The sequence below is a fragment of the Vulpes lagopus genome, chromosome 10, assembly GCF_018345385.1.
Source record: "Vulpes lagopus strain Blue_001 chromosome 10, ASM1834538v1, whole genome shotgun sequence".
NCBI lineage: Eukaryota > Metazoa > Chordata > Mammalia > Carnivora > Canidae > Vulpes > Vulpes lagopus.
The window spans coordinates 113,472,225-113,490,162 of NC_054833.1; the positions used below are offsets into that span (position 1 = coordinate 113,472,225).

At 42.9% G+C, this 17,938-nt stretch overlaps 1 protein-coding gene across 3 annotated transcripts in view; it reads left to right on the plus strand.

Annotated features, from left to right (window-relative positions):
- The window catches only part of CDH8 (cadherin 8), a 362,680-nt gene that overhangs the window by 217,924 nt on the left and 126,818 nt on the right, over nucleotides 1–17,938 (plus strand). For all 3 annotated transcript variants that reach the window (XM_041772883.1, XM_041772882.1, XM_041772884.1), the window contains one exon: nucleotides 5,644–5,780. In XM_041772883.1, the coding sequence (XP_041628817.1) occupies nucleotides 5,644–5,780 (137 nt within the window). The remainder of the gene's footprint in view (nucleotides 1–5,643; nucleotides 5,781–17,938) is intronic.

Sequence of the window (17,938 nt, forward strand, 5' to 3'; positions counted from 1 at the left end):
CATAGTACTGTAGGTTAGTGAAACAGTGCTGTGGAAGCAAACCAGGGAATTTGTTGGAATAAAATGAGAAAGTTTAAATAGGGCTTCTAAAACATATTCATTGTACTAGACGGAGAATGTCTATTTCCAAAACTTCCATCATTAGAATTGATGTTAACATGACCCAAGGAGCCCATTTTCTCACATGCCACTTCCCACTGTGTTAATAAGAAGTTCCTTCTTACTCTGGCAGGAAGATGACTCTCCAAAGTGTATTCTATTCTCAAAAAACGAGATCTTTTGTCTAACACATTTTAAGTAATTCTGCAAAGGAACAGCAAATCCAAAACATGCATATTTTTGAGAAATTAGAATGGAGACTTCAGTACCAGAGATACAGATCCTGTGACTTTGAAGACATGAATTAGGAAGCATTGAATTTTTCAGTAGATATAACATGAACAAAATAGTTCTTTCTCATTTTTTATTCTTTCCCTAACCCATGGATTCTTTTTCCTTACATTTCCTTAGCACCATATTTCACACATAGTAACAATCCGTGCTTGATAAATATTTGTATTGTACATCCTTTCCACAATGAGTCATTGAGTAACTGCAGTGCAAGATCCAACCAACGTGATACTACAATACATGAATCGAAAATTTCTCCTTGTCCTAAGGAGAGTGAAAGTCCGGCAGATGTTTAACTGCAGAAAATAGAGGGATCCCTGGGTGGCGCAGCGGTTTGACGCCTGCCTTTGGCCCAGGGCGCGATCCTGGAGACCCGGGATCGAGTCCCACGTCGGGCTCCCTGCATGGAGCCTGCTTCTCCCTCTGCCTGTGTCTCTTCCTCTCTCTCTCTCTCTCTCTCTCTCTCTCTCTCTCTCTCTCTCTGTGACTATCATAAATAAATAAAAATTAAAAAAAAAAAGAAAATAGAAAGGACATCCTTGAGGAGACAGTGGCTCAGGTCACATGCAGAAGGCTCCTTGTGGGTGAGCTGTGAGCTGTGGAACCCAGAATAGCCCTTCATTTCATCAGCCGAGAGCCTGTGCTCCATGGAGGTACTCAGAGGAGTAGCAGGTATCGTGCAGAGGTGAGGACTGGTAGCGATGGACATCGCAAAGGGTTCTAGGATAGCTCTCTAGGGTCACATGTGAAATTCTCCCTTTCCCAAGGGATGTGAATGATAGTCCTTATTTATATATTTCCATTTCCAGAAATTTATGTCTACAGTTAAGTCTGGGCTTGAAGGCATCTCTTACAGATTGAAGAATTGGTTCATCATTTATTTTATTGCTCATTTATTTATTTGCCTAATGTGAGTCATATATCAACTCATTTACTGCAAACCACCACTCTGCGAGGAAGATATTCCCTCCTATTTACAGAGGAGTCTGTGAGATTATGAATAGTTACATAATTTGAGTGAGATTCTGCTAGAGGTTCTCATTTCTCTGATTTCGCTTCTTCTGCTTATGTGCTGCTACTCAGATACTCACAGGGAATCCCAGGAAACAGAGTGGCTTATGGGTCTACTTCCCAGGTATCTAGCCAAACTGTGACATTTTGAGATTTTACAGAGTACACTGGATCCTCCTCAAGTTTCAGTTGTTACCCCAGGTTCGCTTTCTTAATTCACTCTGGACTTTTTGGAATTATTTTCCATTAATCGACCTAAGGAAAGAGCCTATATTAGTTTCTGATGTGAGTGTTGCCCTTTATTGCTGCTGATGTGACCATATCATATGGTGGAGTGAGTGGGTGGGAGGAGAGGTGATGATGTGGATGCTGGGAGCTCAGAGGACCAGAGGCAAGCAAGCTGGTTCTTTGCAGCCAGAGATGCAGTGGGTGGCCCTGGAATGTGTGCGTGTGGTGGGGACGTAGGGTGGAGCAAGCACCTCCTGAGAACATTCCTGAACGTGGTGCGCTTTTGGTTCCTTTTTAGTGTAATCGTTAGCTATGTAACAAATTATAAAAAATGTCAAAAATGTAGTTAATCTTAACTGCCATTAAAAAATGATCATATGTTGTTCCATATTAATACAAAATTGAACGTGTCCAGGAAGTCTTTGAACCTGCAATGGTGAGTTCATGAGACAGAGAAAAGTTGGTGGGAAAATGAAGACCTAAATGAACGGTGCCAGAGGTGCAGGTATCATGTCCCCACTTGCTCTCCCTTCTCGGCTCTATTTTTCATCCCTGAAGCTGACATCTTTTATGTGTTTGCTTCTACTGACATGAGAACCCAGATGAACTTGTTGAGGGACAGGAGAGCCAAGACATGAAAGGGGTGCAACTTTGGACCAGAGAGGGGGATAGGGAACCATCAGGAGAAACGTATTATCATGTCCAGATAAGTAGTGAAACATTACAGATGTTTAAATACAGATTTATTGAGCAATTACTATGTGTCAGGTCCTGTAATAGTAAGTGCTTGGTATGCATTACCTCATTAAAGCCTCACAAAACCTATTGTAATTCCCATTTTACAGATTAAGTAGCAAAGACAGGGGCAGATGAATAGCGTGACTAACTTACACCTATGTAAGTGATGAGATCAGAACACAAACTCAGGTAGTGAGACGAGGGCCCGTGTTCTTTATGATGAGATGATGAATGGGTGTGGACTTTACCACCTTGGACCGTCCTGGTAGCCTAAGAATAGACAGCCAGAAACCCAGGGCATGCCCTTAAGCCACAGAGCAGAGTTTTCTAGAAAATAAAGTGGGTTGAACACTTATCAGGAGGTTTTGGGGCATCTGGGTGGCTCAGCCGGTTAAGTGTCTGCCTTTGGCTGAGGTCAGGATCCCGGGGTTCTGGGATCGAGTTCTGCCCCAGGCTCCTTGCTCAATAGGGAGCCTGCTTCTCCCTCTGCCTGCCACTCCCCCTACTTGTACTCTCTCTCTCTCTGACAAATAAATTAAAAAAAAAAAAAAAGATGGGAAATGGAGGCTTCTTATTCCCTAGCTTTCTGGAGAGATCTAATTCTTTATCATCTTATTTAATAAATCATATTTCCTTAGATATATTTCACTATATGAAATCATATATATTGTAATACATATATAATATATGCTATGCTAAAGAATTCTATATATATGTATATATATAATGTAGACATCTGTAAGATGTTCAAACTGGTTGCATTCTAAAATAAAAATAATCACAATTTTGGGTTTGGAAAATTGAGTACACAGGTGACATTCGATGATGTCACTGTTACACAAAGGGTGTGAGAGCCCTTGATCCCTGATATTTAGAGGTCCACACACACGTATGGACAAAGCATGCCACACTAACCATCTCTTCCCAGTCCTCACAGCAATCCTATTATCTAGTACTAATATCATCCCTATTTTTTTAAAGATATTATTTATTTATTTGAGAGAAAGAGAGGATGAGGGGAAGGAGTGGCAGAGGGACAAGTATACTCCCCACTGGGAGGGAGCCCAATGCAGGGCTTGATCCTGGCACCCTGAAATCCTGACCTGAGCTGATGCCAGATGCTTAAACTAGCCACCCAGATGCCCCATCATCCCTATTTTATATGTGAATAAGGTCGGCCCTTCCTGTACTAGCTGGCGTATACATGGACTTCAGAGGGAATCAAACATGAATATTCATTCTGGTTCTGGTATTTACTAGTTAGGTCACTTAAAATGTCCTCTAAGGGTTTCATTTTTCTTTTCTTCATTCTATAAGAAACCAGAGAGAGGAGGACAGAAGAAGGAAGAGGCATCTAGCCTGTGCCTGGTCTACACTTGGTGTTGAATGCATTCTTGTTGACTCTGTTGAGTCAGGATTCTGGGGACATTTGGCAATTCTTAGGAACCTTTATCATAAAGTCTACTAGGCAATAAAATGTCTGAAATGTCTACACAGGCAGCAAGGGGCTGGTTTCTTGAAATAGTTGAGGTAGATTTTAAACTGAATCTCAACAAAGCCATTTTTCCCCCATCAAGTTCTTCCCATTGTGTAATCTCATAATATTATGACATTCTTACCTGTGATCTTACTAAAGGGCTGTATTTATAGCCTATTTTATAAATTCTCATGACTCACCCCATAAAGTCAGTCATGAACTGGAACTTTAGAAAATGGGAAAAATATCTGCACCTGTTAGAGTTATGAGACTTAAACGACACCCAGATGTTTTTCCAGTTTTATGCTATTTACAAGCTGTTAAGAAAGGGACCTTCTCTACCCCCTCCCAAGTAGGAAAGTTTGTTAAAGTTTCATATAATCCGACATGGTGATTCCAGTGAGTGTGATGATGGTAATGATAAACATATCTCTGGTCCTTTTAGAACGCATCTTAGAGATTTATTTATGCTTATTTTTAGTCTGTAGCCATATTGGATCTGTGAAAAAGTTGAGGTTCAGTGAATCTATTAATTATCCCCCAAACAGCAATACATAAGTGATAGAGATAGAATGACTGTCTTCTCATTGTATCCTCACTGGTGGAGAGCAGAGACATCCTGTGCCTCCTCCTTTTTTTCGTAAAGGCATTAATCCCATCATAAGGGCCTACCCTCATGACCTCATGTTACCCTGATTACCTCCCAAAGGTCTCATACTGTGCATTAGGAATTTAACCTATGAATTTTGTGGCGACACAAACCTTCAGTCCACAACACCCTTCCTTCATTCTATGAGAAAGCAAAGAGAGCAGGACAGAAGAAGGAGGAGGCATCTAGTCCTGTGCTTGGCCCGTGATAAATGGCCCCTGTTTCCATTCTATCCTGTGTTAGTTTATTTCACTGCTTATATATGGGCCGTTTTTTCTAAATATGTCTTGTGTTCCTCAAGACACTTAGCTTACTGGATTCAGCATTGCATAACCAAAACACAGATCTTGATGCATAAAGAGGATAGCTATAAATGTTGGGGAAAAAAATAATTCCTGTGTTATCTTGATGCCTAGTGTTCATGAGAAGCCGTTGGTTCTAGATACAAAATACCTTAATGGTGTCTTATCTGAAAGAGTTTCCTCAAAGGGGGAACAACTAACCTGTGCACTTAAAAACTTAATTTCATAGACTCTAGTGTAACAAAGATGCTCAAATATCTATTCCAAACTTCAAAAATTCTTTCTAGAGAATAAGCCACCATCTTATGTCTATGGACAGAAACTAGTAGAAATCCTACATATGTACTTGACGTGAAAACAAAACAAACCAGCAGCCAGAAGAACAACACATACATGTTGTCTAGTCAAATATGTGTTTAACATAAACACACATTTCCTTTGAACTGCCATAAATAAAATGCTGCCCAGCATCATCCCGCTTTGGGCTTGAGTTTATTGTTTTCTGTGATATTTTGTGGCAACTGCTAATTATCATAAGCTGTCCAATAAATGTGATGGATTGTCCAATTAACTCTTCATCAGCATCCGTTTTTGAAGATGCTACCTATTGAAACTGATGGCAGTTTATGACCTCCACGTGGCATATGTGGCTAATTACTCCTTGGACAATAATTATTAAGTTTCTTGTGCCTCATTCAGTCATTTTATTTCACAAATTATGATGCCACCGAGTTTCCCAATCCATTTGACTTCACAACTATGACTCTCCAAGGATTACTAAAGGTCTGCTGTGGAATATATGGATCATATAAACATTGAAGTAGATTACAGATGTATCTGTTTTGTAGGTTTTCCATCGACCGGCACACTGACCTGGAGAGACAGTTCAACATTAATGCAGATGATGGAAAGATAACGCTGGCAACGCCACTTGACAGAGAATTAAGTGTTTGGCACAACATAACAATCATTGCTACTGAAATTAGTAAGTGCCTGGATTTAATTTCTTCCTTGTGTGACCGGGTTCAATTTTTGCCTCCTGATCACATGGTTAATGTGATCCCTGTTTCCATCAGATATTTTGACATTGGAACCTATTTTATTGTTCCCACGGAGACTTTGAATCAAATATCTCAATAAGAAATAACTTGCCCAGTGGCCAATTACCAAAGGTCGCAATGTATGTGGGAAGGAAACATTCTTATATCCAAATAGTCTTATATCATGTATCTATTATTCCGCCATTACAAGTAATGTTTTGCGTTATTGAAATACGGGGAAAGATTTCGTAGGACAGGGTAGGTAAAAAAAAAAATAGAACTTAAAAACTGTACACCACAATTTAAACAAATGGACCAAACATAAATGTTATATACAGTATAGAAACTATTGTTTATTTATTTATTATTATTATTATTATTATTATTATTATTATTATTTTGGTTCATGTATTTAGACCACATGCCTGCATATGTGCCTAGACAGACAGAAAACCCAGAAGGAAACTTTGTACTATTGATACAAATTATTTTGAAGAGATGAAATTATAGATGATTTTTTGTTTTGTTTTTAGGGTTTAATACACAGTAACCATAGACTATTAAAACTGTGACTTCAATATAATTGCTTTCGTAAATTACATGTGAAACTGTGACTTTTTCTATTATTTTTTAGAAGGATGTTCTAGGGTTGTTAAAATAACATGTTAGCCTTTCAGTCAATTTTCAGTGAACACAGCTTCTTTGATTGCCCGGTAATGGCGCTGCTGTTGAGTCTCTAAACAATAGCTATATGGTGGAATTTAGGGCTGACCCATCTCTGGGAATTTGCACTCTGTCTGCCTCACCAATATACCAATATTTTATTATACCAAACATGCAAAAGGAACATAGTATTCATTTTATTTCCAAACAAAATACATTTTGCATATTATCTGATGTTCTTTCCATAAAGGACCTGATAAGACCTTTACAGTCGACACCGATTCAAGGGAGACAATACATTCTTACAGAAGTTGGGAATATGAATAAGGAAATAAAAATCAACATTAAGAAAAATTCATGGGCATATATATAATATAGAGTGTAAAGATGACAAATGTAAAATGTGGGACCTAAAATCTGCTGTTTATTCTCTCTAAAACCTGCTCTGTTTTCATAGGTAATGTGAAATCAGGGCACACGTCTCTGAGACACCCAGTTAATTTTGCTGGACATATAAGAGTAATCCATGCTTTGAGGAAGGGCACAGCTTTTCCTTATTCTTGATATGAGGGAAGTGTCCTCCAGGGAGCCTTATTAAAAAACAAACAAACAAATAGAAACACTGTGCAAAAAAGTAAAGATTTAAGAGTTAAAAATATATCTTTTTTATAAGAACCTTGCATGCCAGCAGAGAACATGCAGTCAGGTTGACTGGTAACTTCAGCTCTACCAAGTGGAGGGTTGTAGAGAGAGGATGCTCTTTGGAAACTGGTATTTTTCCTGGTTTAGAAGTAGTATTCTCTTCCCTGGCGTGTTATTCTGGTTGCAGGTTCCTCTTGATAAGATTAAGGGATAGAACAACCTGTTTATTAGAAATGTTAACCCCATCTGGAGAGGGACAGACATGAAATTTTTGTAATTTACAATGTTGAAGACATATTATTGCCTTAAGCCTCTGAGAAAAATGGTATACATTTAGATTACTTTAGAGCTTTATACAAATGCTCTAAAGGATCACTTTTTCCTTAAACTATGTAGGTAGTAATTACTTTTTAAAGAACCTCCTCATATTGAATACAACCTAGGTGAGTTAGCCTTAATCCGCGACACTTTTTTTTTTTTTAATGAGATGGATGCCTTTACTTAATATTCATGAGGAGGTCGTAATTATAAGGATCTGTAGTAGTCCATCCTGAGGAGTAAAAGTAAATGAATATGCAGAGCAGGTGGGTAAGAAACATCTCAGGGACAATCAGGAAACTAAAGACTCATTTGCAAGGAATCATAGACCAGTAAGAGGACAGACAAACGCAGATGCTCCCAGGGAATGAGCTGTTAACTCCAGGGTGACAGGGCACCACCCCAAGTCTGAGAAGCCATCCGAGGGCTCGTTCACTCCATAATTATCTATTGAGTCTGTACTACTTGCCAAGCACTCTTCCAGTGACTGGGGATATAGCAGCGAGCAAAAGAGACAAAATCCCTGTTCCTCTTGGGGTTTTCCTTCTTGTAGCTCCTCGAAGCACCTGCACATGAAAGGGTAAGTGGAAATCTGCTGAGATATCCGTAAAGAAAGACAGAGGGGTGAGGAAGATGACGGTGTTGGGACCACAAGCAGTTCCATGTGGACGGTGTGGAAACGTACGATGATGGAACGCCTTCCATGAACGTGTGATCACACTTAAAAATGGATCATGATAAACATGAAAAGGGAAAAACAAGCCTTCATGTGTACCAGTAAGATAATTAGGCAAGGTCATTTTTAAAGTGGAAATGATTATTGTCATTAATAAATGCAGTATAATAACCAGATTACAAGATCTATCAAGTGTAGACCAGTTAAAATTTTCTTCATGACTTGAGATAAATCACTCAAATATGTCCCAAATTCAGCTTTACAGGTGGTTTCACATAAGCAGCAAAGACAGAATGGCCCTGCCCACGTAAAGACCCTCGGCTTGTCTGTGAACCTCACCGGGTTTAAAATATATCAGACTCTCTTGAAACAATGAGAGTCATCGCCAACTTTTAATTCATGACCTAATTAATTTTTACCCAGAGACTGAAAACTAAACAAACCACATAGGCATATTTTGGCCAATAAGGAAGTTTAACTCAGGAGGTCAAATGTCTCAAGAAATGTGGGTCTGTGAACTTAGATATCAGTCTGCTTTCCTTGGAATGTTTGCCTGTAACCTCCTTAGCACCAGCAAGCAAGAACATACCAAAAAAAGAAAAAAAAAAAAAAAAAGAAAGAAGAAAAAAAGCCTTTAATTTTTAGCTGTAATATATAAGCTGAGGTGAGCATAAATCAAGGAACTTTAAAAGCACAATTAAGCCATTTTTTCCCTCTAAATCATAAAAGGAAATAGAAATAATAAGATCACAGAGAACTTTAGGACAAATTGGAGTCACATGAAAATGGCTTAGAAACTTGTTTGATTTGGTTTTTAGTGTTTAGCCCATCATGTAATGTTTATCTTCCAAAGCCACAGACCAGGTCTTGGGGTAAAAAAAAAAAAAAAAAAAAAAAAAATTAAAGGGAGATTTATTGTATTTGGACAAGTCAGAGATTAAAATCACCGAGGACAACAGAATCTATAGAGAGGAGGTCCTAACAAAGATAAAGAAATAATCATTCCCGGAAGAACAATTTAAATCATTCTCAGGATGCCATCTCATCAGACAAAGATTTAAGCAAGTGAAATTAAGCTTAAAAAGAAAAAAAAAGGATCCTAGGGAAGTCCATCTGTTATCTCTTAATGAGAATGGGGATGTCGTGCTTTATCCTCTTGTGTCAGATGCACTTAACCAAGGCTGAGATGCTTCGCCGTGGCCTCCGCAAGCCCCTCAGTGGTAACAGGTCCAGCTTGCCGTCAGTCGGGCACAGCTCCCCACGTGAGCCGGCAGGGAGACGTCCTTGAGCTAACAGGAGATCGGGCCTGCGCAGCGTGTCTCTGCTGCTAGCAACCCCGTGCTCTGCGACTGTGGTGCGTGGCTGCCGTTGGCCATGGTGGGGAAGGTTGAAGGCAAATGTATCTGACTAACTAAACACTGGGGAAAGGATTATGGAAGTCCTACGACGCATTAAATTCTCACAACACTCGGAGAACTTGGCGTCCCTCAACAACACGGCTTATGCCACGCAGGTCCACTCGTATGCAGACTTTTTCCGGCAAATATAATACTGAAAGTGTGTTTTCTCTTCCTTCTAATTTCCTTAATAACAGGTTCTTTCCTCTAGCTTACTTTATCATAAGACTATGGAATATGATACACATAACCTACAGGACGCGTGTTAAAAGCTGTTGATGTCATCATAAGACTTCTGGTCAACAGTAGATTATCAAAAGTCGAGCTTTTCGAATATCTGGATTTTCAGCTCTGCAGGATCGGGGGTGTTGCTGGGACCCCGTAACCCCCACATTGCTGACAAATCGACCATGTGCATTTTTCAGATGAGGAAACTCAACAGAGTTAAATAACGTGCCCCAGGTTTCATCACAAGTGGGTGTTGGGTGAAGGGGCAAGACCGGCACCCATGCCACTGAGCTGCAGACGGCACGTTCTTGGACGCCCTTACGGAAGACACCTCTCTCAGATCTTCTTTCCTTTCCAACTCATGTTCTAATGGAGCTTCCAGTATGGCCATGTCGTTTGCTGAAGCAGTGAAGGAGCAGGTCCTGGGTGTGAAGCCGAAGGCCACGGCCTGGACGGGCTGCAGTGGAGGAGCGCACACTGGGCCGCAGCAGCCCCTCAGCTCCAGCCCGTGTGACCGGGGCTGGGCGTACTGCCTCAGCACACAGCAGGGCCCTGGGGTTGCTCACACTGCCGTTCTTCAGCTGTTTCAGAAATCGGGGAACAGAGGAACAGGGAACCGAGGACGGTGCACAGTAGTGCGCATTAGGGCACAGCGATCCTCGGTGACGACCGCAGAGAAGGCAGCTCACGCAGCGGCCCTGAGTCCCCTACGCTGGAAGCCTTTGTGTGAGGCCATCGCCCGCCGAGTCACACGCTCAGGTGACAGCTCAGGAGCCCGCTTTTCTGAACAAAACTGCATCTTCTCTCCCCCCAGTCAGTGGTGCCTCGGCGCCCTACAGTGCCTTGAAGGAAGACGGAGAAAGCCCAGGTCTTCTTTTGTAGGTTTTTGTGTCTGTTTGTCGTTATTGCTGCAGTGATGAGGTTATGTCTCGGTGAGCTGCGGTGGGCCTGGCGCCCATCAGACAGACCGAGCATAGGTTTCTTCTAGGTTGAACGGGGTGCTGAGGCCTACCTAGCAGAGCGACGTGCTTCACAGGAGGGGACATCAGGAACACTGGGGAACAGGAGGGGAATCCACTTGCTTAGAAGGGTCTCCACGGGGGCTTTTTCGGAGGCACCGAGTGCCGGTCTTAGGGTGGGGAGACTGGTGATGTGAGGGCACAGTGCGTGGGAGCTGGCACTTGGCACGTACAGGAAGCACCCCCGTTGCTTACCTGAAAGCATGTTAAAGCAGGAACGTGCATTTGCTCCTGGGTTAGTGATGATGCATCGCTCTGGCCCGCGACGGTGGGCTGCACACGATATTGCAGACGAGGCTTTTCACTAAGGACGGCCGACTGTCCCAGGGAAAACGCGAGCTCGGTGGCACTCGAGAAGCGTTCCTCCTGGCGTGGGGCCCGGTTGCCAGGATAATCGCTGCGTCCGACCCAGGATACCGAGGAGAAATCTACCTTTGTAGCTCGTGCTTTAGAGAAATCTTGAGTCGTGGCGCTGGCCTTGTTCGATGGCCATACAACTCTGGCATCTTAGGTCTCCTCAGTCGCTCTCAGTTTTTTCATCTCCAAAATGGGAATCATAATCGTTCTGTAAAATCTTGGGTGTAGTGAGAATTGAATGAAAACTGAGAGTCATGAACCGCCTAGCTCAGAATCCATCTGAAACCTCTAGAAGTTGATAGACTGTTGCTGTTACGGCAGCCCTAGTCCTGGGCTTGGAGCCACTGCTCAATTTAAAATGGTTTATTTGGTTTATACCGTGTGTCCCTCCATCTCCTGCCACGACAGCGAGGCTGGCACTCAGGGGCCGCGTGTCCCTGCGAGTGGCTGTTTCTTCCTTGTGCTTAGATGCCCAGTGGCGAAGGAAAGGCCCTCACGACGAAGCGCGCGGATGTTCGTTGGTCCTGCTTGGACCCCAGACGCTTCAAATTACGTCTGGATCCCGTTCAAAGTACTGAATCTGTCTCGCTGTCGCCCGAGGCTAGAGTTCCATGGCGCTCAGTGCCACTCCCCAGTGTCCGAGGGCTGGAAGCACATGGACGGTCGCGGTTGTTCAGTTATCCAGCTAGACAACTCGGACAGGGGGAAGGGGTGCTGGGAAGCAGAGGGGGCCGTGGCACCCAGGTGCAGGGTGCGTCAGGGGCTCCCAGGGATTGGGGGATGAGGCCATGTGGCCACCCGAGCACTAGGCCCCACGGGGAACGAGCTCAGCAGGGCTGCTAAGAGCAGAGGTGAGAAGAGGTTGTGGGCGACAGGGTGCGTGCAGGCCAAGGAGAAGCTGCGGCGCCTGGGGAAGGGGCGGGCTGGCCCCCAGGGCCTCCAGTCGGCCCTCGCGGGCCCGGAGACACCGACGACCTTATTTGCTTACGGTTCTGAGGATACATTTTGCAAGGAAGAAGCCAGTGGAGCTCCTGCTCCCATGAAAGGTCTTATTACCGCCTGAGTGCGGGCCAGCTCCCCATCCGGGGAGGCCACCAGCGTGTTCTTGGTGCGCCCGGCAAACACCTGCTAGGTCAGTGAGGGAGTAAAGGAAGCAAAGTGTCACCCCACTCCAGAGTGCCCTGATGAGCTCTGGCTGCAAATGGACACTATTAACTGATGAAGGGGAGGGGTCTCTGCCTCAACACACACCCCTCCGCTCTTTGTTAGAAGTCGCAGGCAGAAAATAAATAAATAGATAAATAGATAAATAGATATATAGATAAATCAAATAAATAAATAAATAAATAAATAAATAAATAAAATAATATAATATAAAAATAATTTTAAAAAGTCACAGGCAGGCCAACCCGTGTGCTGAGGCTCCTGGCTTTCCAGAAGTCGCTCTCGTCGGTGACTGAAGCCGAGACACGCAGGGCGGGAAGAGCTGTGCTCCCCTTGCATGAAGGCGCTGGGCCGTTGCCTGTGCTCGGAGGGCGGGGATCCCACAGAAGATCAGTCGATCTTCGGAGCCGGCACCAGTGAGAAAGGTGCTGGCAGAGAGGAGCCTCGCGGCCCATCCCCTCTCCTGCCCCAAGGAGCCCTGAATGGCCCAGCCCAGCTGCATCCCCCACAGGCCCCTTTCTCACTTAATCCGACCTGATCCATCAGATCCGTATTGAGCAACGGGACGCAGGTTACTCAGCAGTGAAGCCAAGAATGAAAAGGCGGCGGTGTGTTTCCTGATGGCAGGACTCCCCCGTCCAGAGCTTGGAAACTGGGCCTGAAAATAGGCACCAGTTGTGTCCCCCTCACCTGAGGTTTCAGTGCCGGCTCAGGGGACCCTTGAGCCAAGCGGTAGGCGACGCTCAGACTGGGCCCCCTGGCTTCCACGCAGTTGGGGTGGCAGGCCCTTGGATGCGCTCGGCCCTGTGGTCACGGATGCACCTGCCGTGTTCCCCAAGGTCAGAGGTGGCGCGTTTTCCCCCAGAATTCGTTGTGCCTGTTCCTTTGACGCCCGTCCTCTGTCTCCCTGCGACCTCAGGTCAGGGAGAAGCAGGGACCCCCTCCTGCGCCCCTGGGCCCGAGCCGCGTGCTTCACCAGCACTCGTGTGGGGCCTCCAGGAGCCCCAGGAGGGTGCAGGGAAGTCCCCGAGACCTGTCGTGAGCGTTCCGGCCTGCAGGGCCCGAGTCCAGGGAGGAGGTCTTGCCAGGACACACGCTTGCATGTTCTCGTACCAGTGCCACTTTTCTAAAGTCTCCAAAATGAAGAGACACCCAGCGCCCCCAGGGTGCAGCAGGTGCTCCGCGGGCCCCGCCACGTGGGGGACCCAGGAGTCAGCAAGGCAGGACTCCCTTCCAGGCACCCAGATGAGGTACTGGGGAGGCCTTTGCCCCAGGCTTGCGTGAGATGCCAACACAGCGCTGCTGGCAAGTGGGCGCCCGGGAGCGGGTGCAGCTCCCACTGCACGGGAAAGGGCCTGTTCAGGATCGCGAGTGACCGCAGGCTTTCGGTCAGGGATCTTACAGACACACATCTCGAGCGAGAGGGGAAGAGCTTAGAGTGTCTCCGGCGGTGCTGAGGGGGACCGAGAGGGAGGAGGACATACGGTTGGGAAATTAGAGGCAAATCGTGGTCGCCTCCTGATGACAGGTCGAGGACATTCTCCTATTCTGTGTCACAGGGGCCCCTTGTACACCTAAAAAATATTAAAGTAAGGGGAATCTGGAGCACAGAACATTCGGATCCAGATTTAGGAGAAGAGGTTGTTGAGCGGACAGTCTGCATAGGAGAGTGAGGGGAGACTGAGGCAGGGGTGGTGCTTTTCATACCAGTACAGTCGAGGGACAGGGCTAGGTCGGGTTCAGGTGCACGGCGTGCTGGCTCGCTCCAGGCCCTACCCCGTGCCCGTCGGCTGTGCGTGCTCCTTGATCCGTTCTCCTGTTTCACCCAGCTCCCCCCATACCCCCGACCCCTGCAACCACCAGCTGGCTCCCTGCAATTAAGAGTCTGTATTTCTCTTTTCCCCCTTGATTCATTTGTTTCTTAAATTCCACATAGGAGTGAAATCACCGAGTATTTGTCTTTCTCTGACCTGTTTCACTTAGCGTTACACTCTCTGGATCCCGACATGTAGTTGCAAGGGGCACGCTTTCATGCTTTCATTATGACCAGTTAATACTGCATCGGACCCACGTACCACACCTCCTTATCCACTCATCTATTAAAGGACAGACCCGGGCAGCCTGGGCAGCTCAGCGGTTTAGCACCTGCCTTCGGCCCAGGGCATGACCCCAGGGATCCTGGGATCGAGTCCCACGTCGGCTCCCTGCATGGAGCCTGCTTCTCCCTCGGCCTGTGTCTCTGCCTCTCTCTCTGTCTCTCATGAATAAATAAATAAAATCTTTAAAAATTAAAAGAAATAAATGAAGGAAATAAAAAAGGACAGACCTTTGGGCTTCTTCCATAGTTGGGCCGTTGTAAAAAATGCTGCAATACACATAGGGCTGCATGTATCTTTTTGAATCGGTGTTTTTGTAGTCATTGGGTGAATACCAGGTAGTGGAATTGCTGGATCATCTGGTGATTCTAGTTTTGATTTTAGAGGGACTTTTATACTGTTTTCCACAGCGGCTGCACCAGCTTGCATTGCCACCAGCAATAGACAGGTATTATTTTTCTCCATTGTTCTCATGAACACTTGTTGTTTCTTGTGGGTTTTTGTTTTGTTTTGTTTTTTCTTTTTCTGTTTCTTTCTTTCTTTCTTTTTTTTTTTTTTTTGCCATTCATTCTGACAGGTGTGAGATGATACTGTGCTTTTGATTTGCATTTCTTTGATGAGTGACGCTGAGCATCTTCCCACGTGTCTCTAGGGCATTTGTATATCTTATTGGAGAAATATCCATTCATGTTTTCTGCCCTTTTTAAAAATGGATTATTTATTTTTCTTTTTTTTTCTTTCTTTTTTTTTTTTTGTGTGTGTGTGTGTGTGTTGATTAGTATCCATTCTTTATATATTCTGGATACTAAGCCTTTATCAGTTATATCATTTGTAAATACCTTCTCCCATTCCATAGGCTACCTTTTAGTTTTCTTGGTTGTTTCCTTCACTGTGCAGAAGCTTTTTCATTTTGATATAGTTCCAGTAGTTTATTTTTACTTTTGTTTCCTTTGCCTCGGGTGACATATCTAGAAAAATGTTGCTACAGCCGATGTCAGAGCAATTACTGCCTGTGCTCTCTCTCCTCTGGGATTTTTATGGTTTCAGGTCTCACATTTAGGTATTTAATCCATGTTGAGTTTCTTTAGTGTGTGTGTGTGTGTGTGTGTGTGTGTGTGTAAGGTGTAAGAATGTGGTCTGGTTCCATTCTTCTGTGTGTTGCTGTCCAGGTTTTTCAACATCATTTGTTGAAGAGGCTTAATTCCCCGTTGTGTGTTCTTGCCTCCCTTGTCGAACATAAATTGATGATAAGATCATGGGTCTATTTCTGAGCCCACTATTCTGTTTCATTGACCTACATGTTTGTTTTAGTGCCAGTACTGTAATGTTTTGATTACTGCAGCTTTGTAGTATGTCTTGAAATTGGGGATTGTAAAAAAAAATAATAATAAATTGGGGATTGTAATACCTCTAGTTTTGTTCTTATTCAAGGTTGCTTTGGCTATGTGGGGTCTCGTGTGGTTCCATATAAACTTTAGGATTACTTGTTCCAGTTCTGTGAGAAATGCTGTGGTATTTTGAGAGGGAATGAATTAAATCTGCAGATTGCTTTGGGTAGTATGGTTATTTTAAAGATATTTGTTGTTTCAATCCATGAACATGGATATCTGTCCATTTGTGTCAGTTTCTTTCTTTAGTGTTTTCTAGTTTTTGAAGATCAGGTCTTTTACCTCCTTAGTTAAGTTTCTTCTTAAATGGGATTGTTTTACTTTCTTTCTGCCTACTGCTTCTTTATTAGTGTGTAGAAAGGCAATAGACTTCTGTATATTGATTCTTGTATTCTGTGACCTTAGTGAATTCATTTATCAATTCTGGTGGTTTTGGTTAGAATCTTTAAGGCTTTCCCAAATATAGTATGATCTCTACTTCAAAGAGTAGAAGTTTTACTTCTTCCTTACCAATTTGAATTCCTGATTTTTGTTGTCTGATTACTGTAGCTAGAACTTCTAGTACTATGTTGAGATGCAAGAAGACATCTTTATATTGCTCATGACACTAGGGGAAAAGTCCGTTGTTTTCTTGTTTAGTTTTTTTTTTTTTTTTAAACCATTGAGTATGATGTTAGACTCGATGAGTTTTCATATATCGTCCTTATCATGTTGAGATATGTTCCCTTTAAACCCACTGTGTTAAGAGTTTTCATCATGAATGGATGTTGTACTTTGTCAGGTGCTTTTTCTGCATCTACTGAAATGATCATGTTTTTTTTTTTTTTTTTTCTCTTGGTGATGTGTTGTACCATGTTGAGTTACTTGCAAATATTGACTCACCCTTGCATCCCAGGGATAAATCTCACTTGATTGTCGTGAATGATTTTTTTTTAAGTATTGTTGGATACAGTTTGCTAATATCTTGTGGAGGGTTTTGCAAACATGTTCATCAGAGATAGTGGCTTTCACTTATTATTTCTTTTTTCCATCTGTTTTTGACATCAGGGCAATGTTGGCCTCATAGAATGAATTTGGAAGCCTTGTTTCATCTTCTGTTCCTTGGAATAGTTTAAGAAGAATTAGGTAGTATCACTTCTTTAAATGTTTGATAGAATTCACCTGTGATACCATCTGGCCATGAACCTTTGTTTGTCGGGAGATTTTGTTTACTGATTGAATTTCATTGCTGGTAATTGGTCAACTTAAATTCACTATTTCTTCTTGATTCAATTTTGGGATGTGATAGATACAGGTTATTTCTACTCTTTTCTTTTGAGATTTATTTTGGAGTCCCCCATCACCACTTTGTTTTTTGTTTTTGTTTTGTTTTTTTTTAATGAGTCTAAGGATTTATCAATTTTGTTGATCTTTTCAAAGAATCAGTTGCCAGATTCATGTTTGTTTGTTTGTTTGTTTGTTTTCATGTTTGTTTTTTCTTTAAGTTTATGTTTGGATATTTCTACTCTAATCTTTCTTTCCTTTGTTCTACTCGTTTTGAGTTTGTTCTTCTTTTTCTAGTGCCTTCAGGTATAAGATGTATGGTATGACTATGACTTTAGTATTTTTTTAATTTGTTGAGACTGTTTGGTAGCCTAATATGTGATCTCTTTTGGTGAAGATTCAATGGACACTTGAAAAGAATATGTATTCTGCTGTTTGAGGATGGAAAGTTCTGAATATATCTCTTAAATCCATCTGGTCCAGTGTCATTCAAAGCCACTGTTTCCTTGTTGAGTTTTCTGCTTGGATGATGTGTCCATTGGTGTAAGTGGGGTGTTCAAGTCCCCTACTATTTTTGTATTACTATTAATTAATACATTTATGTTTTTTATTAGCTGCTTTGTATATTTGGTACTCCTGTATTGGAGCAAAAACATTTACAATTGTTAAATCTTCTTGTTGGACTTTCCCCTTATGATTATATAATGTTTTTCTTTGTCTTTTATTAAAGCCTTTGTTTAATTTTGAGACCCATTAAAACAAGTTTAATGAAAAAAAGAGAAGCCTTTGTTGTAAAGTCTGTTTTGTCCAATGTAAGTGTTATTCACCTGGATTTCCAATCATTTCCATTTGCATAATCAATGCTTATCATCCGTTCACTTTCACCATGTGT